General features: G+C 35.8%; 1 protein-coding gene across 2 annotated transcripts in view; it reads right to left on the reverse strand.

Annotated features, from left to right (window-relative positions):
- ROBO2 (roundabout guidance receptor 2) overlaps window positions 1–24,142 on the reverse strand; it is a 551,426-nt gene that overhangs the window by 156,606 nt on the left and 370,678 nt on the right. For both annotated transcript variants that reach the window (XM_055086130.1, XM_024120135.2), the window contains exons 2-3: window positions 3,152–3,309; window positions 310–430 (exon numbers count right to left, since the gene is read on the reverse strand). In XM_055086130.1, coding sequence (XP_054942105.1) covers window positions 310–430; window positions 3,152–3,309 — 279 coding nt within the window. The remainder of the gene's footprint in view (window positions 1–309; window positions 431–3,151; window positions 3,310–24,142) is intronic.

Below are 24,142 nucleotides of genomic sequence, written 5' to 3' on the forward strand. Positions count from 1 at the left end.
AAATGTATATAATCTCTCAAATAGATTTTGAGAAAGGACAGTTTTTTACATCCTGATGAAAGGCAAAATCCTATAAATATATATGAATAAAGTAGGTAATTAATGTTTCAAAAGTTTAATTTTCTTCACATCAAAGATTTCATCTGAAAGACAGAACCAGAAAACAAGACAATTCTAGTCTATTGAGCTCACCACAAGTCATAAATATCTGTCCCTGTATGGCCTGGTGTTTGGTATTAGCAAAAATATTTAAAGGAAAAGGAGAAGTAGGTAGTAAATAGCAATTTATAATTTAAAAGAGAGTTTTACCAAAGACAGTCAGCTCTGCTGGATCACTGTCTCTTTCTCCTACCATATTGGTGCCAACACAGGTATACATCCCTGCATCACTTTTCCTGGTATTGGAGATCATTAGTTTTCCACCACGGATCTGTTAAAATTGAAAAAAAAGAAAATGGAAAGGAAAAGAAACAGAGAAAGAAAGGTCACTAATAAATAATTTTAAATATTTAAGCACATTTTTTTTCTCTAAAAGAAATAGCTGAGTGTCTAAGACACAAAACTCTCCCACTATTTTGGCATCTGCATGTGTACTTTTCTTCTCTTAAATTCACCCTCAGTATAAGCCTCCATATTCCCTTTTTAGAGAATGCTTCTTTAAGGCAGTCTTCCTCTCTCTTGCCTGGTCCTATTTTGAATCTTTTGTCTGCCCCCATTAAACCACAGTGGTTGGTCTTCACTCTGAGATTCTGTTGAATGAATTTCTATTGACATTTGTCATCAGAACGAAGTACTAGATCTGCTTTGGATAATATAATGAAATCTAATTGACTCAGAAGATTTCAGTGAGTATTTGTTGAGTACCTCTACGGGCTGGGTGGTGTTCTAGGCCTTTGAGATTCAATAGACAACCAAATAGTAAAAATCTCTGCTTTCATGGAGTTTACATTTCAATTGTTAGTATTAAAATTATCTTTGCCTCATCTTAACTGTTTTTATGAGATAATTTTTGAAGAGGAGGTCAGGTTGAATAAAAACAAATAATTTTTTTTGGAATGATGAGTATCACTTGGTACAAACCATTGGCTTCTAATATGTGGTCCCTAAATGTTTCTTAAATGAGAAGCATTTTTGTTTGAATAAGCAAATGTAATAATGTTAAAATGTCTGTTAGTTAAAGGGTACACTAAAGCAGAATAAGGTTTTCAGAAGTGAATCATCAACTTATAGGTTCTTTTCCAATTTTAATGTTTTTTATTATTTATCTAGTTCAACAATCTTAACTTTACAATGACTGAGTGTTCTTAAAGAGATATGAGATAAGAATACGCTGGTTTCCTCCTTCAATTTTAATTTCACAGGCAGACAAAACTCAAGTAGGTACGTTTTCATCAGACTTATTTAGGCTCTAAAACTAGCCATGTCATAGAAAGGGATTTGCAACATTTTTTTTTTTTTTACTTAGGAAGAAAACATAGTCAAACTATTCTCAACTGTATGCAGTAGAGCGTAATAAATGACAGGTTTAAACCACGGAGGCCATTTCTCCTTCCCTCGAAGCTGAGTGTGACAATATGATTTGATTTGATTTGACCAGTGGAACTAAAGCAACATTTCACCCGAAGAAAGGCACTCGTATATAGGGACTTGCCTTCTCTTGCTGCAGTTGGAACCCTGAGACCAGTATGAGAACCAGCCCAAGCTAGCCTGCTGGAAAATGAGAGGCCGTGAGGAGAAGAACCAAGATGGCCAGCTGAGACACAGTCAAAGGCCATGTGAGTAAAGTTATCCTAGATCATCCCAGCTGCCAGCACACGTTTCAACAAGCCACAGAAGCATGAGAAAGCCTAGCAAAGATCAACCAAGCTAGCCAGAGCAAAGAACTGTCAGCTTACCCACAGAATCATAGTGTAAATGCGATGGTTATTATAAATCACGGTATTTTGGGGTGATTTGTTACAAAGCAAAAGCTAAATGATTACAAACATGAAAAAGAAAATCTTGAACAGGAGCACATTTTCATAAGTTTGGTACCCGAGCACAGACCATTGGGAACCAAATTATCTTTCAAGTAGATCCTCACAGTGTCAACAGTTCAAGCCAGAATCATATGGAATATGTTGTGATCTTTTGCATGGCCTCTCTCGTTCTGTGTTATGATGTAATCACAATGTACACATAAGAATAAAACCTCATTTATAAGATATTTTTAAAGAGAACAGACACCCAGAAAATATGGACTTTTTGATAGAAATGGTATATTTGTTTTGTTGAGACATTATTTTAAATAAAATATATTAATTCTCAGTTATTGTACTGAGTATAAAAATTATACTAAGAACCACGTCAGAAGGTTGAGGCATTATCTACTATTGCAGTGGACTGCTCTCACAAACTTCACATACACATGTTGAATGGATCCTCTGAAAAAATAAAATAACTATAGGCCATTTCTCTACCTTTTTACCATTTTCTGGGTGTTCCATTTTGAATATTAATTGACTGATTAACCTGATCATCCATTTCCCTTGAAAACAGACTATTTTTCTACAAGGGTTAAACTGCAAATCGGGCAGTTATTTTTACATTGATTTTACTTTCTATCGCTTAAACTTTGAAATGAATTCTCATATAATATTTTAGTTATAAATATTACATTGGAAAAACTGGAAAAGAGCTTGAAATATTCATCACCTCAAATTATTTCCTCTTATAATTTTGAAAGTAGTATGAAATGTTCTAGTTAATACAGTTTTATGGCCATCATTTACACTTTGACACATGTATTGCATGATCAATAGATGCATTTGGAGATCTTAAAAAGAGCTTCGACATCAGTATTCTACTGCAAAGATATATTTACATATTCAGATTGGTCCAGTTATTAATATATCATATACACTTGATTTATATACTATTTGACTCTTTGAAGCCTCATTCCAAAGTTTTTATTTTTGGTTATCTTTTTTCAGTCCTTTCAATACAGTGTAAATAGTAATTAGCACTTAAATACAGTTCTACAACTTTATTAACAAGAAATAATAAATAATATAAATAAAATATTATAAATAATATAAATAAAATAATAAAATACATCCATTTTAAGGCTTGATATTCAATCTCTCTAGGGGTCCACTTTAGTTTAACTCACACTTATTCTTTCTTCCTTGTCATCAATTCGAATTTTATCTTTTTTCCAGTAGATGGTGGGTTCTGGGTGTCCCCGGGGAGGTTGGCACTCCAGGATTGCAGGCTCTCCAGCTGCCACTACAACATCTGTGGGATTTTGCCGGAAGTCATCTCGTAACACTGAAGAAAAACAATCAGAATAAAAGAAAACTCAATGAGAGTAACTTTAGCTTTCTCTTGCAAAAGGTAACTTCAAGTCTTAACTTACTTTGTTCTAATAAAATTTACTGGTATTTACTGAGAACAGAACCACGCCCATCTTAAAATATTTTAGAGCCAATCTAAGCGCTCATCAGCAGGGAAATGATTAATTCTATGATCATGAACCTTTGCTATAAAATCTGAGTTTAAAATGAGATAAGCCTAAAGAAAATAAGATAAGACACATTCATGATATAGTTTTGACATTTAATACAAACTCAAGGTACAAAACTGCTTATGTAGTATGATCCCATTTTCTATTTAAAAAGCATATATGCATACATACATGTGTATAAATGCATTAAAATAAGTTGTTATACTTAAAGCCCTGAAACAAGTCATGTGCACGTGGTCTGGGAGAATGTATGCCTGTTCAGTCTGGGAGGGGAAGTGGGGTGAGAACTCCTTGAGAAAGCCCTTTCTTGTGACATGAATATGGACAAGATCCACACTGTTTTCATTACACTTCTGAAGATAGACTCATTGTTCACCCTTGCAATGCACTAGCACCCACATACACAGGGCTACATTTTCATTCTGTCTGCATCTCCACCTGCCGAGCGACATCTGGGCAGCGTGACATTCGGAGCAGAGATATCCCTTATAGCGGTTTTGCCAGTCTGAATTTCCCCTCCTTTCATTAGGAGAACAGCAGGTTGGACCTCCGTTGTAACCTCCGAAAATCTGGCATGCCTGGCTCTCCAAATGTCACCTATCTATCTGTGCACTTTTCTTCCCCTGGCAAAATGAAAAGCCTGGAGAAATGATTCGGTCCTATCAGACTGCAGAATGCTGGCTTTATTTAGCAAATAAGGACTATATCTACTTTAGGGTAAACATTAAAAAAAGCAGTTGAGAAAACAGGTGAAGGAGATTAAAGGGTACAAACTACCAGTTATAAAATAAATAAGTTACAAGGAAGTAATGTACAGCACAGAGAATATAGTCAATATTTTATAATAACTTTGTATGGTGTGTAATCTGTGAAAATATTTACTCACTACTTGTACACCTGAAACTAATATAATATTGTAAGTCAACAATACTTCAATAAAAAATGTAGTTGAGACCAGCTAATACACCATATAACACAATTGCCTCTGCTTTTTGTAACTGCCTTGACTTTTCCTATTCTTTGATATTCTAACACAGACAAGGTTTTTTTCCCAGTGTACCTTGGGGTAAAAAAATACCCCCCCCAACACAAATATATGCGTGTATATGTATATGTATGTGTGTTATTCATGTGTACATATATATATACACACCTGCATACATATATACATATGAACACACACATACATTTTCTATATATAAATTGGTCAAGCTATCTGAAATTGGTCAGCTGTTTGAAATCAAAATTGGGCAGCTTGTGCTAGCTTGTTATGTAAATCATCTGCTGCAAATGTGGATTAGGTCAAACCAACTGCCTTTCATGTCCTGTAATGAGACCCACTTCAGCACTCTGCTTCTTTGTTGGGCCAAGTCTCCAGGTTAATTGTCATTCTCCAAATAAATAAAAATCCCCTGTCCTGAAAATAGGTCCAGAGAGACAACTGAGTGACTTTTAAGGCTTTTCTTTTCTTGTCTCTTGCAACATGGTTTTCCATCTTAATGAAGTCATGACCTTTTATGAGATTAGAGAACCTTGTCTCCTATTGAAGGAGCAGTAAGAAAGAATTCAGCACAAATTGCTCACTCTTAGTTTATAAGCTGATTAATTTACTGCTTTAGCTGCTGAGGAAATGTGTTCCATTTTAGCACAGTGAACTGCACATTTTTTGGTTCTCTTGCCTAACTGGCAAGAAGGATGTGATTTATATGCACAGGGGTTTGCTTCTGAATGGGCTGAGAGAAGTGTGCATTTAAATGTGATGTTCAGACAGGAGGGTAAGAAGGGGTTAACACTGTGGTGCCCTATTGCAGGTAAATCCTCAAGGTAGAGCAACCTGGTGACTCATTTATATTCTTAATACAGAACAGCTGCCTATTTATGCAATGTTAAGACCCGCAAAACTATGGTAATAGGGTGGTGAGCACCCCTACAATATCCGGTACTGGCAGCAAATGGTGTTTTGGCAGGCTCTCAATCTAGTCCAAAATGACACATCTGGCCAGTTGGAGAACCTTCTCCAGAACTGGTCTCCTGACAAGTAAGCCAAAAGCCTCTGCTCAAATGGTACTTAAGACCACTGCAAATGATTCAGAAACACAGTATTACATCAATCTGCAACAAGCCAAATTAAGAGAAAAAAATAAAGGTCCTTTGATATGGGGGATCCTTTGATAACAAACTAGGGGCTGCTGCTCTTAAACAATATAACGTGTGTTTATGGCGCTGACAAAAAAAGAAAATGATTCCAATTTGCAAATGAAGCCAAGAAATCTAACATCAACAGTAATTTTAGGCTTTCCGACTATTCACCCAGAGAGTAGAGTGAGATAATAGTATAATTGGCACTGTACCCTCTTCAACTTGTAAAATGCTCTTTGGGGTTTATAGAGTAATTCATTTTTGCTTAGTGATACCGTTTCTTTTACCCATTTCTTTTACATCTTTGGGGGTAATAAAATGTGTTTCTTCTCTCTCTCTCTCTCAAATAAAACATTCACAAGAAAAACAACCCTTTCAGCAGGTTCTAGCACAGCAAACAAATATAGAATCTCTCTTAGGAAACAGAAAGTCATTTTTACTCATCTCAAATTGTATAAATGTTCTGATACCTGCTTCTGTGTTTCTGAGGTTTGTATGCCCATTCACAAATGTAAACAAAATAAAATGAAATATTTATTGTTTCCAATTTTGTGCTAATTATTCATTTCTGTCTTGGATTTTGCCCTCTGCTTTATGGCAAGTGATATAAAAAATAGAAGGTGTTCTCTACAGTAAAGGATTTATGTATGTTAGATAACAGAAACTAAAACAGTCCTGTAAATGTAAAAAAGCAAAGCAAGTCCAAATTGAGTCTATATTTTTTTTCTCATTAAGCTCCTCTTCTAGAAAGAACTGGGAGCCATATTTTCAATGTGGCTTGACAAGTAAGGCAAAACAAGAACATGCAGCAATATGTGTTTATCTAAAGCTCCAAACAAGTCTTATAGGGTGAAGAGAAATAAACATGATGAACTGAAAAGAATCTGGTTAAAAAGACAACAGCTGGGGGCAGGGTAGAGGTAAGTTGTACTTTAAAGAAAAAAAGATATAATAGGTACACTTTTGATACAGTACTTGCTTGCAGATCTAAGTTTAGAATACAAGGGTTCAAATCTCCATGGGGGAAAAATAGAAATCTAGTTGGCTAGAACTCAAATATTCATTTCTCTATATGAGCTGAAAACACAAATGAGACTTCACAAAGCTAGTCATAACCTGGGTTAGACTTGAATTCTTTTTACATTGACATGCACAGTGATTTAGAAAGTTATTCTGGAAGATCAATAAATTCTGAATTACTACTGTGTTTGATATGATAGAGTTCATATTCATGGCATAAAGATTTGTAACAAATTAATTCAATTCTACAAGAAGACACTGAATACTACAATGTGCTTGGCAGTGTCTTATAAAATGGTTAAGGAATACTGTATAAAACAGAAATGACATGACGGTGCCTGTGGTAGGCTTGTTCTCTAATGCTCCGCAATAACCTCTCCCTCTTGGTATTTATTTCTTTGTCTCATCCCCTCCCCTTAACTGTGGGCTGGACCTGGTGACATGCCTTTAATGAAGTGATGGAATGTCATTTCAAAAATTAGGTTACAAAAGGTTGTAAGTTTCATCTTTTTGGTTCTGTCTGTCTTTCTGTCTCTCTCTCTCCCTCTCTCCTCATGTGCTTCCTCTGATCATGCAAGATGCCATATTGCTCGATGTAGAGGCGCATTTGGCAATGACCCAAAGGCAGCTTTCAGCCAACGGTAAGCAAGGAACTGAGGCTTCATTCCACATCCCTTGAGAGCTCAAATCCTGCCAGCAACTACTTAAATTTGGGAACAGAAACTTCTGCAGTTGAGCCTTTGCATGAGACCACGGCCCTGACCAACATCTGCATTGCAGCGTTGTGAGAGATCCTTAGCAGAAGACTAAATTAACTCATGTCTGGGTTCCTGACCCACTGACAGTAAGAAAATAAATGTGTGTTTTAAGCTACTAAGTTTTGTGGTAATTTGTGATACAGCAATAGGTAACTAATACAGTGCCCTAAAACAGCTTCATATCTAGGTATCCCTTTAGAGCAGACCTCTTAGACTCCTGCTTCTTACTATCCCACATTCTTTAGCTCACCAAGTCCTCTCCCTTCTGTCCTAATTCAATAGTTCTCAAAATTCTTTTTTGCCTCAGTCAACAGAGACAAGGCAAATCATTACTCTGACATTTCATCGTTTTAAAATAAATTAGCAATAATAATGAAATGAGACTGCATGATTAGCAGACTTCTGAAAGATATATTTCTGACTTACAACCTACACATGCTTCCAAGCAGTTATTAAAAATGTAGAACCTAAAACATTACGGATGAAAGTATTCATACACACCACCAGATAAAGAAGACCATCCAAAACAAATTAAACTGATCATGGGAAAGGTAATTTTAAAAGAGATATGTAATTAAAAGCATGGTTAGCAGCAGTTGAAACCTCTGGCAACTCAAAGCAACGCTGATCACAAGGCTTCCATGCCAGCAGGATTTCTCTCTGTATATGCACCTGAGCTGTCAGAGCTGTGCAGCAAGAGACTTCTCAGTAGAAGACTGACGACTAGTTCCAAGAGATGCCCATCCAGTGCATATTTTAGTTTAAGAATACAAAACTTGAGTAAATCTCGATACTTAAAAGGACCGTCAGAAGCCTTTAGTCATGCATAATATATGAAATAACAAGAATTTTTTTTAAACTTGCTTTTTTGAATCAGCAGCACACACAGTTAACACTTTGATCTCCCTATTTTAAAAGTAACTGTCTTACAATAATAGCTAATATTTAATGAGTACACACTATGTGCAAAACCTGGCATCATGGATATGTCATAGGTCATTTGGAATGACCTATTGTGGTGGACAAGTACAGAGTCTGAACCCTGCAGGTCTGACTCTAGGCCCTACGCAGAGTCATTATGCTACAATGATTTGTAACATCACCTGTATCTATTTATTTTGTCTCCACTGCCCTAGTTCAGGATGTCCTTATCTCTTCCTTAATTACTTCCAGGGTATCCTATTTAAACTTTTTCTCTGATTTCTCTTTTAATCTCTCTATTGTGGCTATTATGAGTTTGCTAAAGTGCACATATGATCACATCAATTCCTTTTTCACAACTTTTTAAATGGCTCTTAAGAAAAAATTCTCTTCTTAATGTGATATCAAATGTTGTATAGAATCAGGTCTCTGTGTTTATATTTCCATGCTCATCACATACATTTCTGCAACCCTCTTGCCATAGACACACAGAGGAACATCTAATTATCGGTGCACATTAGCATATATGGTCTTTCTGCTTGAAAATCTTCCCCAGATACCTCTTTGTTCCCTTACTTTTTCCTATTTCTTTCTTCAAACACATACTGTTCCTTCAGTGTCAGCTTCAGATTCACTCATCTGAAAATTTTTTCTTTTACACTTATATGGGACTAGGTAACCCACCACAGGGCTCTCATCTTTCTTTTTTTTTTTAAAATTAATTAATTAATTATATTTATTTTTGGCTGTGTTGGGTCTTCGTTTCTGTGCGAGGGCTTTCTCTAGTTGTGGCAAGTGGGGGCCACTCTTCATCGCGGTGCGCGGACCTCTCACTATCGCGGCCTCTCTTGTTGAGCAGCACAGGCTCCAGACGCGCAGGCTCAGTAGTTGTGGCTCATGGGCCTAGTTGCTCCGCGGCATGTGGGATCTTCCCAGACCAGGACTCGAACCCGTGTCCCCTGCATTGGCAGGCAGATTCTCAACCACTGAGCCACCAGAGAAGCCCAGGGCTCCCATCTTGAAGGGCATCGGACGAGTTCATCAAATATACTTGACAGGTTGATTGAATTGATGAACTCCTCTTCAAAGGGTGTGTTGCAGTCTTTTTCTTATTGTATAAAATACACTACAGTGTTTTAACTTGATTTCAAAATGTCATTTCTGAAGAACAATTTAAGTTGGTAGGATTTAAGAGACAGTGCACTTGACTTGCCTACCTACAAGCTCGTATATCTCTAAAATAAAAGCCAGGCAGTTCAAAAAGGTCAGAAATCAATCACTCAAAGGAACAACATATTTATGTGCAACCAATAAAGCTGCTAGCACAAATTATAGTATATCATAGTAAATATTACAGTGGGTTAGGAAAAATAGTGATAGCCATTTCTACAACTGGTACACATTATTTTCCTATCCTCATCACCAACAGCACCTCTCACCCTGGGGAATGATCGGGTGTAATCCCAGCCAGCCTGAAGTTCAGGCCCTCTACTCTACTTCCCAGGAAAGTGCACTGTCTTGTCCTGCTGCACTGAACGGCTGTTGTTGACAGCCATGCTCTGACCCCAGGGGGAGCTCCAGCCTCAGAATGAAACTGAGGCTCTGCACACTAGAAAAAATATCTGGGTTCTTGATGCCATAACTGAACAAACCAATTCTGAAGACTAGGTTAAATCTGGACTTTCTACGTATGGGATCTAAAGAAGTTTCCTTTCATTTTTAGGCCAGTTGAAATTGAGTTTCCCCCTTCAACTGAAAGCTCTACACGGGTAAGTTACAATAATTCTGTATTTTTCTGAAGTTGCAAAGACCAAAAGACCTAATAAATCTAAAGAGGAACCACCATTCACAACAAACTACTTTATTATATTTGGTACAATCAAACAAGATATGGTCAGAATGGACAGGCCAGCCACCAGCTAAATAGACGGTAAGATCTGATATTTAGTGAACAAGTCATAAGTGGTTTGTTCTGCACAGAAGGGGAATGGGAAAGAAAGAACTCAGTGGGGAGACATCCTGCTACCGCTGTGCAAGCTGACACTCTGGCACCTCTGCAACATGCTGACAATTCCAAAATGAGAAGCTCTCACCCTTCATCCCACTAAGATTCCCTGTGCAAGCAAATTCACTCAGCAAATGATCCAGATAAACCAGTGGTATGAATTGGAGCATGATAAATGAACAGGGATACCCTGTGACTTGCTCATTTTCAAGTCATAGCATTTTGTGAAGCCTCGAATTCTGCAGGGAATAAGACACACAAACACACAACTCATCCAAGAGGAATGGCCAGCTCCAAATTTCTAAGCCAAGTCTTTACTCTCGAATCCTTTTTTAGCCCTGTTCTGTCCTCATCCGCAATATAATTTGAAGTCCCCCTAAGAGTGCCAAGCCTTCCTTAATGTTTTCCATTAATGTTTAAAACTTGCTGAAGGATTCTTAGAAATTGCATGGAAACATCATGCTCTCTGTAATTTGTATCCGTAACCTCTGTAATGCATATGTTCTCCTTGGGGACCAAGAGTTGAGATCATTCATAAACTCTTGGATCACATGTGGCACTGCAAACTGGTGACATCTGACCACAGCAGACTCGAGGCCTGTCTCTGGTAATCATTTCCTTTGGTTTGAGTTAAGGAGCCAGCAGTTGGCACTCCTTCAACACTTGGAAGTCCTATTTTTGGCAAAGCCTAGCATCTGATATTTGACAGGGATCTGCATACCCTATCCATTAGCTTGTGAGGAAGTTGTGGATTGAGGCTAATTAATGTTTAATCAGTTCCTCTTTTTTCTTAAAGTGCCATTGTCCACAAAATTGTTCATGTGGGATTGATGTTTCCAGAATCACAGAAAACTCAAAGGCATGAGGGGAACTTAGAGGGTGTGTCCAAATATAATAGTACGTCAGGAGGAGAACGGTGTGTAGAATTGAGGGTACTGGTCTAAATGTGTTTAAGGCGGCCTTCCTCTACTATAAAACAAAAACTCTCCACATCCCCAAAATGTTCTACTCTGCTACCCAACCTCTTTCCAGAACCTGCCCTTTTGCTAATTTCGATCTCAGTCACAGAGATAGCTCTAACTCTGGATTTTGGAAGAAATAATACATTGAATTTAAAATTCAGAACTACACAGATTAGTCCTAAAAAAAAGCATTAAGTGATGTTTCTCAAGATGGTAACAAAGGGAAACACCAGATTATTTCAAGCTAAAATACTGCCTCCTACTTTCTCTAAATCTGGGTTGGGGCATTAATAAATAAATAAATAATCACAACATCTTTACAGCATTTACATTTACAGGACGATCACAAATAACCATCTGTCTGCTTCTAGCTCTTCAATCTGGTTCATGTCCCATGAGCCTCAAGTCTTCAGCTAAAGCAGTTAGGCTTCTAGGTATCAGGAAGGCTTGTTACAGGTGCTTTGTGGAATGTTTTTTTTTGCCCACTATTTCTCATTTTTTTCCCACACTCTTTCTTTTTTGCCTCATTTAGCTCTCACTGTAAGACCAAAGAAAACAAAAAATTGAAAGGGACAAATCTTTTTTATATTATATATATATAATTTGTGTATATATAGATCTGTAAAAAATTTTAATTCAATATACTTATATATTTATTTAAGTGCACATTTAAATTTAAAATATACATCAGTATTTATTTAAATTCAAACTTCAAGATTCATTACTGCCTTAATGCTACATCTGTCAATTTGAATAAAGAAATAAAGTGCTATCAAGTAAATATTAATGTGCTGCTTTATTCTGGATCCCAATAGATTACCACTCTCCTCCCGCCTTGTTAGTCCTTATCTGAAGGCATTAGCTTTTACAGCATTCTAACATTGCACAGTTCACAGAGGTACACAGTCTGCGCAGCTGTGTACCTCTGTCATTTCACCTTTTCCTAGTATCAATGGGTTAGTGCTCTGATATTTCTCTCCCATGGTGTATTCTGATGTGCCTGATCAGCATGAATTACAATGCCAAGTAACTGCCAGATGTCATGAGTTATAAACTCAATAGTCTAAGGATTATTACACATTAGGGCACCCTACAGTGCAAGGGTGTCCTGGAATTTATGTGTTATTTATTACCTATTGGCAAGGTCTCAAAGTAATCTCACCCCTGCTGATGAAATGAGGGTTGGAAGGAGAAGAAGGTCAAGGTCAACCTTCCTTGTCAAGAATGCCAGTTACTTTGAAACTACTATTGCTCTATCTTTTTTCCCATCTACCTGAAACTCAACAAATTTCTGAATAAGTGAGCTATATGTTATAATGGGCTTTCAACATGATTCTGCTGATTTCACAATTTCCATCATTTTACCTATTTTAACAACACATTTCATAACCATAATCACGAGTGGTCTGATTTAGAGTGTAACAATGAATCTCACCATAATTCATGAACTTAAAAATGACCACTGGGAGAGTATGCTGTTTATTTCCCTGTTTTACACAGGAACATAGACCAAAGCATAACTGCATGAGACTTACTTGAATTCAAATGCAACAATGAAAGTATTTTTTTATAAATTTGTGGAGGTGATCACTCTGTAGTATATACAGCTGTTGAACTATAATGCTGTATACCTGAAATTTACATAATAAAAAATCACGTTCCACATGCCTGTGGGCTCTTTAATCTTTCCCATCTAATATTAAGATTTGCATACGTCCATACTGCAAAATATGGGCATTACTGTAAGCTTCAGGAATTTTGCTGAAATGGATGTAATGTGACCTTTGGGAAATGTTCTATTTGATTACTACATTACAAGAACTTTGAAATGTTTCCTAATCCAGAACATAGCATATTTATTTTTTAATTGGCTGATTAAAAAAAGCTCTATCATCTCTCTACTCTATCCCAAAGACCCAGTAACCGTCTTTTCTTTTGCTACCAAATGAATTCTGAACGCTGCGGTTAATATTCAGCAATCTCATTACCCATCTACCGTAAATCTTCAAAAGCATCACCATATTTTGACAGCTAAGCAGGAGAAGAGGAAGCAAGAAGCATATCCAAGCACTTTTTATGAATGCAAATGTGCTAGAGACCACATTTAAATTATTTCAGAAAATTCATATTATATCATTGACAACCACCAGCAAACAATGTGCTTGAACCTATGAGTAGCACAATTTCTTTTATTCTTGATGCCAGCTCCACAGGCCCCCATCCAACCCTGCCATATACTCTGTGAAAACAAACTGATACCAAAGAACAAACAATGGATATCTTTTTAAGGTGTAAGTGATACTGAGTTCTCATGATGAAAATGTATTATAAGTATGTTTTCCCCAAAAGTGTTTCAATATTTTAAAATTCATGTAAACTCTAATCAAACCTTCATATCTTACATGAAACTAGAAAGAAGTCATATTAACCATGGAGGTTTAGAGAAAAATCCCCCTCTTCCTCATAGCCTGTAGCCTTGGTCAGCCACAGAGTATATGCTCAGCAATAAGGGAATAAATCAAATTGCCCTCGGAGTTTTTTGCTATATTTTTATTTTCTGGGCTCCATGGTTATTCTTAGGACTAAGACTCAGTACAATTTTACTCTCAAAATAGTCATGGATAAAAAATAAACAGAGCCACTTCCTTCCTGCTTGGTGAGGTGCCAACTCCCTATATGGAGATAACCACCTAGTTGCATGGGATTGTTTTAGCTTCCCTGCCTGGGAGGGTACCAAAACTTCATAAGTAAAATTTATCAGAAAGTCTGCCAAACCTTTATTGTTTAGTTCTAATCAAAGCTATTTGTGATGCCAGATTATTAAAATTCACAAATTATTATAATTCCTAATTTGGGCCATTTTCATGCACCACATATCAGCCACTTCATTCACCTCACTCTTCCCCAAACTTTCTACAAATGGTAAAATTAGAAACTTTTTTCCTGATACTCTCAATGAACAATCAAATTATAACTGTTCTGAATGTAAGGCAAAACACGTGTATTAAATGTGGGCCAAATAAGAAAATCAGAGGTTGGCAAATGGGTTAATTTTCAAAATGAATTAGTGGATCCTAAATAATCAGATGTTACATATATTTATCCAGTGATGTCTAAAGCACATGGCTAATACAGCCCTTGAAATGGTTTTTTCCACATTTACTTAAAAGGAAGACCTTTGCTTCAGTAAGCTTCTAGGAGATATGGCTTCAGTTCATCACTGGGAATGTTGTCAGCTGATAAAAGTGTTGGGTATGGAGATTGGACTCTAAGACTTCTCATTTCCCTGCTAATATCACAAGTAGCTGGGGAAAAATTTATTCATTCCTTCTGAAATCTAAAATCTTTAACCTTACCTATTATTATTTTATCTTCCATATTAAACATTTGAGAAAGTAAATGGAAGCATTCTTCATAATTATGCCAGGACAGTTCCAGGAAATCCAGGCAGAATGTTAACTACGCTCCTCTTTTCTTCTGTGTGGTTTATTCTCTAAAAATTGCTACTGCCTCATATTTGCCCTCTCAATCATAATTCGCACCCACACTGGCCTTTCCTCAGGTCCTGGAACATAGCAAGCTCTTCTCCATCTTAGGACCTTCACACTATTTTCTATTTCTAGGTGCACTCTAGTTACTCTCCACTGTTTGCCCAGTTCCTTTCATGATACCTAGAACTTCCATTTAATAAATGTTTATGGAACTATTACTTTTTGACGGGGAGGCAATATGGCATTGTGGTTAAAATAATGGGCTTAGTCAGAGGCCTGGGTTTGAGGCTCGGCTCTGCTACTTTATTAACTTGATGGTCTTAAGTCTCAGCCACGTTAAGGCTCACCTTCTTCATCTGTAAAATGGGGATATTAAAGTTCATGTCTTTGGATAGTTATGAAGAATAAAAAAAGCGATCTTTGTAAAGTACATTGTGAAGCAAAGGAAACACTTCAGAAATAAGAATTATTATTGTTGTTAGGAATTAAGAATGCTAGTAAAAAAAAAAGGGACCTTGAACCCTGTCTTCAAGAACCCTATCTTGTGTATAAAATAATTCCTCTTTTAAGGTCTTGAGGGTCAGACAGTCAAATACTATGCAATTGCTGCTGGATGGTGATAATTACTATGAGTGAGTACTATCAGATTTAGGATTTATATATAACAGTATAATTCTAAAGTCAAACGTATTTAGGTATCATTATTTATGTTGTAAAGTATTATCTGGGTAATAAAATATCACTGGTTGCTCCAAATCAAAAAGTTTAACTTTGCTCAATAAGTTTTACCCAGCTCATTTCTAAAAGGTGATTTTAATATGATATTTAATTTTGCTGTGTTTAATTGATACCAAGTAAATTAGATATTTTCACTTTTCAATTAGTTCTAGTTGTAACTACTAATTTGAGATAACAGAAGAGTTTTTTAAATCATTGGTTTCTTTTTTATTTAAAAAGTAGGTACTGAATATTTTGATGGTGACAGGTGCTATGTATCTATCACACTTAGAAGTACAAGATATTTCAAGCAGAGATCTTGCCCTTAGGGTGCTAAAGAGATTTAGGAAAGTTACCAAAATATAAGTCAAAAATCACAATCTGAAAGTAAAAAGAGCATGCAGCATCATAGAACCACATTGAAAATGTATTAGGATACAAAGGAGGGAAACTGTTTTCAACAAGAAAGTCATTTTAGCAGGGCCAGCTTCAGAGCTGGGTTTGAAACATGCACAGTATGCTTTAATTAATTACAAAAAGAAACATGCTGGAATGTGCTTGCATGTACAAAAAACAATCTCTGGAAGGACACACAAGAAACTAATAATAACAAAGCCTTTGCAGAGAGAAACAAAAGTGGGAAGTGAGGGATGAGAGAGGAAGACTTCACTATATGCACTTCATACATTTTGATTTTTGAACCCTGTAAGTGTATTAATTACTTACTAATATGCATATTTTACAATGTATAAAGACAAATAATTTTGACTAAGAGTGTTTTGAAAGTATACCATCTGCTCCAGCTGGATTCAACACAAAGAGTTGGGAAGAGGGTATGGAAACCTGGTTTCTCACAAGAGTCACTCAGTGACACAAACTGCAAGTTTACAGAAAATTGGTGCTTTCAAATATAAATGCCAACAAAATACCTGTAGAATGGTAATAAGTCTGACCTTTGAGATCAAAATATATAACTCGATTAATTAGTTATTTTCTAAGGTAGAATAAATATTCAGAAAAATTTAATGTTAAGAAGGTCTCTTCATTTAAGATGAATTGAAGGCCAACTCTGAGCTAGGTACAAGAGATATAAAGGTGAGTAAGATGACAACCTTTTGATCTAGACCTAGGCCTCTTAAGTGCCTCAACAGAGGACTGAATAAAAAATGAGGAAGTTACAGGGGAAGAAGCAAGCAGTGGTGACTGCTCTAGATGAGAGAGGCTTAAAGCCATCACATAGATTCACTGTCAACCCATGACCCAGAAAAGGCAAAATATCACTTATTTTAAAAAAGTCCTCATTTCTCCCAAATTATAAGTTGTGATTCTATAAGTCCACTTTAAATATGTGAATCAAGAAAATTATAAATGATTTCTCCTTTAAAAATAAAAACTTACCTCCATTTGAAGTTTCTTTATGGAGTTTTATTTAGAGAAAATGTGAAAAACTTTAACTTTATAAAAATTCTGGTTTATTTTCCTTGATATGTCTATGCCTTTTATACTCCTATGATTTGAGTTTATAAAAACATCACTAGTTTTTTATTTTAAAACTTGGAAAAAAAGGATAAAAAAAGACTAAGTATAATGATCCATTAATATAGTTTTTCTTATAGAAAGATGGTGGTACATCATAAAATGAATTATAGTCCATCTTAAACAATACAATTAGCTCAAGGAATCTTTCTCTATACCAGTAAATTCAATTTTGTCTAATTCTTAGGTTTATGATAATGTCAGCTCCTTAGAATGTTAGTTAAAACTCATTAAATGCATCTGGAGAGGTAACAGCTTCGTTACCGTAATATGATGTAAAGAAAAAGAAAATGCTTTATTATAATTTAATTTTTTTCAAAACTGAATATATTTGTATAATAAAACGTTCACTGTATATTTTCAATAGTCTTCAAAAATTAAGCAGCCCAATAACTAAAAAATGTTATTTTCTAAAAATAATTTTGTTCCTGCAGAGTCCTTGTTGCTGGTTTTCTGTTCTTTTTCCATTAGATAAAGTGGCCATCTTAGAGATGGTGGTTATTAGAGACAAAATCATTTGAGATAATACTAAAATACACTAACATAGTCTTTCTTTCTTTCTGAATATTTTTAGTGTTTAGGTAGAAGAGGCTTTCCATACAATAGATATATTAATCAAGTATTACATTTAATTGCCTTCACTAGGTATTATTTCAGTGCCTTGTAAGACTAAAAAGAGTCAGATGGAAACTATATTGGAAATTAGCTATGTCTCCAATATAGATGTGATTATTTCATGTTTCTCTTCCGTAGTAGCTTAGCCATAGAAATTGCTTGATAATATTGCTGAGAGTTAAGATGTGGAAAATAACTATAGTGATTTTTTTGTACTCTCCCCCAAATCCTACATGATGAAACCAATACCATTAAAGCACTGCAAAAATATATCTAATTTAAGCTTGTATTTCTTATCTTGTGTTCTGAGATACTTTCATAATTTTCCTCCCTCTAGCCATTACTCTTGACTGTACTTTGCCAGAAACTTCTTGTTCTTAAAACATAGTCAATATTACTCAAAAATGGAGAGCTCCCAGACACAAATTCTTCGTAGTTAACCTCTGTCAGTCCTGCCTCCATGCTGATGATTCTAAAATGAATGCCTCCAGCCTTGAGCTCCCTGGAATTCCAGACTGCCTGCTTGACATCACCCCTTGAATGTCTAAGAGTATCCTGAATTTAACGTGACCAAAATTGAATTCTTGATTTTTGTCACACAAATCTTCCCCCACACCCAGCAAAACTTTTGTGTCCTTGTCTGTGGTACAATCGGGTATAAATTACCAACAAATTATTATTTTTCCTCCATTTCTGTCACCCATGAACACCCCCCTCACACACACACATCATCATCATCTTGTCCATTGGTAAGCCCCAATTACCAAGAGACTTATCCAGAATCTGCCTATTTGTCTTTACTCCCACCCCTATCACTTGGTCTGAGTCACTGTCATCTCTCAGGGAATACTGCAGCTGACTCTTAATAATCTTACTTTTACTCTTCTTACAGTCAATTCCTCACATAGCCAACAGAGTAACCTCATTAAAATTGTAAAACAAATCTTGTCATCCTTCTGCTTAAAATTCTCCAAAAGACTCATCACATCTACAGAAACATCCAAATCCTTACTCTGGCTTACAAGGCATCTTGAGATCTGGACTCTCATCTCATGATACCCATTCCTCTTGTTCCCTCTCCCCCAGCCACACTGGCCCTTCTCTTCTTCTAGCAAGGCAAAGACTTCTTTAGGTCCTTTTGCTACACTATTCACTGTGACATGTTCTTCCCCTAAGACTTCCTTTTAGCTCTCTTCTTCTCGTCCATCAAATCTCAGTTTATATGTCAATTCTTTGAGTTTCCCTTTTATGACTACCCAATCTAAAGAAGCAACAAGATCACTCATATCACACCCTTCTGGTATTTTCCCCCTGCATATCACATATGTGGAATTATTTTGTCTGCCAGCTTGTTCATTATCTATCTGCCTTCAGTAGAATGTAAGCCAGCTCCGTGAAAGGAAGGACCTCGTTCATTGTTTACTGTGGTATCCCCAGGGTCTAGAATGGTATTCTTGGCACATAGCAAGTGCAAAGTAAATATTTACTGAATGAATAGATGAGTGAGGAATTTCAATTCTTGTCATCAAGATAAGACTAAACTGGATACAGTTGATTATTACATATGCATCTTCAGTAGAAAGTTCCCTACACTGGTTTAATGATTTTACTCAATAAATGTAGGGGAAGTTGCTTGTCATTTGCTTTAGTAAAATATATAGTATGCTTTGAGGGGCATTATTATGGAATGATCTTCCAGTAGTGGAATGCTAGTAGTTTCTTATTTTCAAAGTTAAAAACTAACACAAATTTCACAGTATTCAAATGGTCAGAAAAATGTCAGGAACTTATTATCACTGCTTAAAACATTCATAATGTTTTCAAGATTATGTTCTGCATTTTTTAAAAAAATATCTCAGTTGTCTAGTTGGATGGGATAAATCAGTGTCTAATAATGATCAAGATTTCTTGCCTATCATGGAAACCCCCCAATAACCCTGTGAGGTAGGTAGGCTTATGAATGAAAAGACAAATGTTTGAAGATACCAACTTCATCCAGTTAACAAGAGGAGGGAACAGGATTTGAAAATAGACTTTTTTTTTCATTTTCTATTATTTTGAAAGAAACTTAAGCATAACACACACATTTTATAATTCCTTAACCCAATAATTAAAGTATACTAAAAATAATTTAACTTGGAAACTAAGGTCGTCATTATAATCAGTTATTATATCATGCTGTGAGATGGTGATTTCAAACATTAGGCTAAATCTATTTTTAATTTAAAATTCATGATGAAACTTGCTTCTTTGAATGAATCCCTAATATGAGCTTGATTCTGTACAATTGCTTTTTCATAAAAACTGGAGAACAAAAGCTAATGGTGAGTGAATTGCTGATCAGTATTACACTGTTATCTTTCTGTAATGAACTATTGCAGCTTTTCTAATGGTAGCTCAAGCCCTGAGAATTGCAGTCTTCATTTTTTAAAAATTAGATGTCAATCTCTTTTTTCAGCAAAACTAAACTTTTAGTCAGGTTCAATCTTTTTTTGTGTTTTCATTTATTTTAAACAGAACATTAGAAAACACATGTAACCATCTTGGAGACAGTTCATTTCTCAGTGATATAATCATTATGAGATTATATCTCTTGCAATTATAGGTACAGACAGAACATTACATCTTCAGCAGTTCCTGGCCCTCTGCAGGTGAAGCCCACAGGTTTTGGTGAATGAAAGGCTTTGGTTTGAGTCCTGGCACTGCTGCTTATTAGCATGGAACTTGGGGCAAGGTATTTATCCTCTGTAAGCTTCTGCTTCTTCATCTGTAAAATGGGGATAATGGTGCCTATCATCTAGGGTGACAATGAGGATTAGGTGAAAGCATTTTTTGGCATTTAGCACATAATTAGCAAAGAGGAAGTATTCCTTAATTTTCATGGTTTTGCATAATCAAATAGACAGTGACGTTCAAAGTTATATATCCTCCCTTATAAAGTATGCATCTCCCCACAGTGATAATTCTCCCGGTTAAGTACATAAATATATAACAAAGTAGTAGATTAAATACAATATCATGGAAATTTCTCTGTTATTGCACTAATTTAACAGTGGAATATAAAGTAACATCAAATAATATTTTGCATAAGCAAAATAATGTTTACTGGGACTAAATAATTGGTTTAAAAGTTTAATTAGATTAGATTAAAAGTTGTGGCACTTTAATTTTGCTTTATATTATTTAAGAAAAAAAATCAATCATTTACTTTTAGGGTAGTCTTTCATATTAAAAACGCATAGAAAAATTGGGTCAAGATTTTCAGCAAAAGAAAGAATCACAATAGTGGCAAGCAAGTGCAAAGAATGACACTACTACAATGCCAGGAGATTTTTTTTTTTTTTTTGCGGTACGCGGGCCTCTCACTGTCGCGGCCCCTCCCGTTGCGGAGCACAGGCTCCGGACGCGCAGGCCCAGCGGCCATGGCTCACGGGCCCAGCCGTTCCGCGGCATGTGGGATCCTCCCGGACCAGGGCACGAACCCGTGTCCCCTGCATCGGCAGGCGGACTCTCAACCACTGCGCCACCAGGGAAGCCCCCAGGAGATTTTTATGCCTAATTTTTAGTGAGCAATCATTTAATTTTAGTTTAAATGTAAATATTTTAACCAAAAAATTAGCTCCTTCTTATTACAAATTTTCACTATGCTCAAATTTGTAAGACATCTTCTCTCTTTATATCTTTAATTGCTGAACAAATATTTTCATCATTTACTAGCTTGGGTATCTGATCCTCAGTATTATATAGCTGGTGATGCCTAAAGAATAAAATAAATCTTCTCAAGAACACAAAAAGAAAACAGTTGAAATAGTGAGAGGAAAAAACAAATCAGGTTTAGTTCCTCAAGAATCAAAAATCACCTGTTCCTGACAGTTCCATCTTCTACTCTCCAAATGCCTGTGAGTAAAAGAAAAGCCCGTCCAGCCCACCCCCTGACATCTTTAATTGACTTCCTAGAGAGTGTTATCAAGAGCTACTCAAGCAGAGCTAATAGTGCCTGCAGATTGCTCACACATGGCAAAACTGGGTGTGTTGGACTTTAAAAGGGCTGGAGGGAGAGCATAACCTCTACTTCATGTGGGAACAAGAACCAAGGGTTATCTGAAAAGCAACAAATAATCCTTCAGCACTCTTGAGAAAGAAGGAAGATGTGTAATTGGGAGCTGGGGAAATTGGTGCCTACATGCAGACATCTTGAAGATGCTTCGCATCACCGTATTTAGATTGTGACCCTGAGTTGTGTTAGATGTTGGGAACTAAATGATAGAAAAAGACACTGGCCATGCTGAGCCTTCCTTTTGACAATTAATGTTGAGTCTTTTGAGAGCGTATTGTACCTAGAGAGGTATCTTATATTGAGAAAAAGCGAAAAGGATCTGGCAGAATTCAGACAAGCCCAGGCATTTTCAGTTCCGTGTAAAATGTCATCCCTATTGGGAGGACAGCACATATGGTGCCTAAGATCTACTTCTTGGACTGCTGCCTAGGCATACTGGGATGAAAAGAAGTTTGTTTGTTTGTCCTCTTTTCATTTTCCTTTTGCCACTGAATTTCTCACTTCTGTGTATTAGAACTAGATATTTAATTGAAACAGAATGAAAGAAAGCATTGCACACAAAAAGCAGCATGTTGTATATCCTTTAGCTTTTATTAAAACCTCATATTTTCACATGAATGTTTGCCCATCATTTCCAAGACTGTCCCCTACTTCCTCTCTACCAAGATAAGATTCTTTCCTTTGAAGCAGGGCCAAGCCTTGAGGTTTCTTCAATTACCAGCAAAACATAAGTACTTATGTTTCATATCTAAAAAGAGCAACTCCTGTTCACTCTCAATCTGATATCTTTAATGACTATTTTCATTGGCATACTGCATTTAACTATGAAAATTTTCACTGTACAAGTGAAAATACTAAATGGCTTTCAAAATTATTTCATTTTCTAGTTGACATCCAGTTGCAGTCTACTTATTTGTAGTTCTACGTAGAATGTAGTTCTATGTAGAATGTGCTATGATATTATGGTATATTTTTACACCATGGTACTAAATAGTGTGCTCAGAATTCAAGGTCATATCGGAGCACTAATAATATTTACTGAATAATTTCTCCATCGCTTTACTACAAGAAGACATGAACAGCCTTGATAATAACCATTTTGTAAGAGAAAAAGAAATAAAAATTGGTATTGACTTTGCAAATTCCTTCCACATTTAAGGACACTTTATTGACAAAGTTCTTTAGTTACCGTTTACCTCAAAGGAGTTTACTATAAAGTGAAATATTATAAGAAAGTCTCTTTGCAAATGAGATCATGTATGTTATGATGGTATTTGATACTTATTAATAAATGAATAAAAAGGAACATTGGCTATTATCACCAAAATTTTTTTTGAAGGAAGAAAAGAAAGATTTTTACTCTTGCATTCAGATTCACCCGTTTTGTCCTAATTAACTATATTCACAATGTCAGCTACTGTAGGAATTTTTTTTTTAGTGTCATACTTTTTGAATGTTTCTATACAATCTTTCCCCTCGTTCTTGTAATTTACAAAAATGTTTTTCATTAATGATTGTAGCTGCTCAAACATTTTTTCAAGTTTAATTTATTGTCTTCTCAAAGATGTGAAAAAGATTCTGCCATTAATCAAACGATATGCAAGCTTTGCTAACCACAGTAGTAATTCTATTCATTTGAAAGGTAGTTAAATTGGTTGTTTTGGGTTCAGCATTACAGCTTCATTCTTCTATTTGTTATATCATGATAATTTTACTTTTTCAAATTACAAGCCATAGAATTAAAAACCTACTTTACATTAGCCATAGAATAAAAAATCTACTCTACATCAACAGTAAACTTATTCAAGCAATTTCTCTTGCCATTTCTTAGTGTGAAGCCACTTTCACACACCTGGGAGATAGTAGCCTAAGTTACAGGTACAGCCTGGGTGTAGGAATGACTGCAAAACTAACTTGTCCAAACCATGATGATTCATATGGTATCCCAACAAACTGAGTTAGCAGCATGTCAACTTCTATCACTAGAAGTGATATAAACAAAATAATATAAATAAGTCATTAGAAAGGGAGAAAAATAGAACAGACAATTAAATAAGATTAACTATAATGAAAACCAATAATAATCCTAGAAAATTTCAAGAGTATATGGTGGCTTCTTATGAATTTAGAAGAATGTCAAAGAAATATTCAAAGGACAACCTTTCAACATGTCAAGCTGTGAAATGTTATAGGTCAGCTACACTATGGATTAATAATAATAATGTTCTGCACAGATGATGCCAGTACAGAGTTAAAATGATATCTGATATCATAGCATACATTGTTGCTGTGTAGAAGATTAATATAATATTTCCATCTTTCTGCCTCAAGATGTATTAGTACAAGTAAGGACTAAATTAAAAGGTTCCTGAATATAAAAACTGGTAGGCATTCAGGAAAGTTTTGATTGTAAAGG

Source organism: Physeter macrocephalus, chromosome 1 (assembly GCF_002837175.3).
Source record: "Physeter macrocephalus isolate SW-GA chromosome 1, ASM283717v5, whole genome shotgun sequence".
Lineage (NCBI taxonomy): Eukaryota > Metazoa > Chordata > Mammalia > Artiodactyla > Physeteridae > Physeter > Physeter macrocephalus.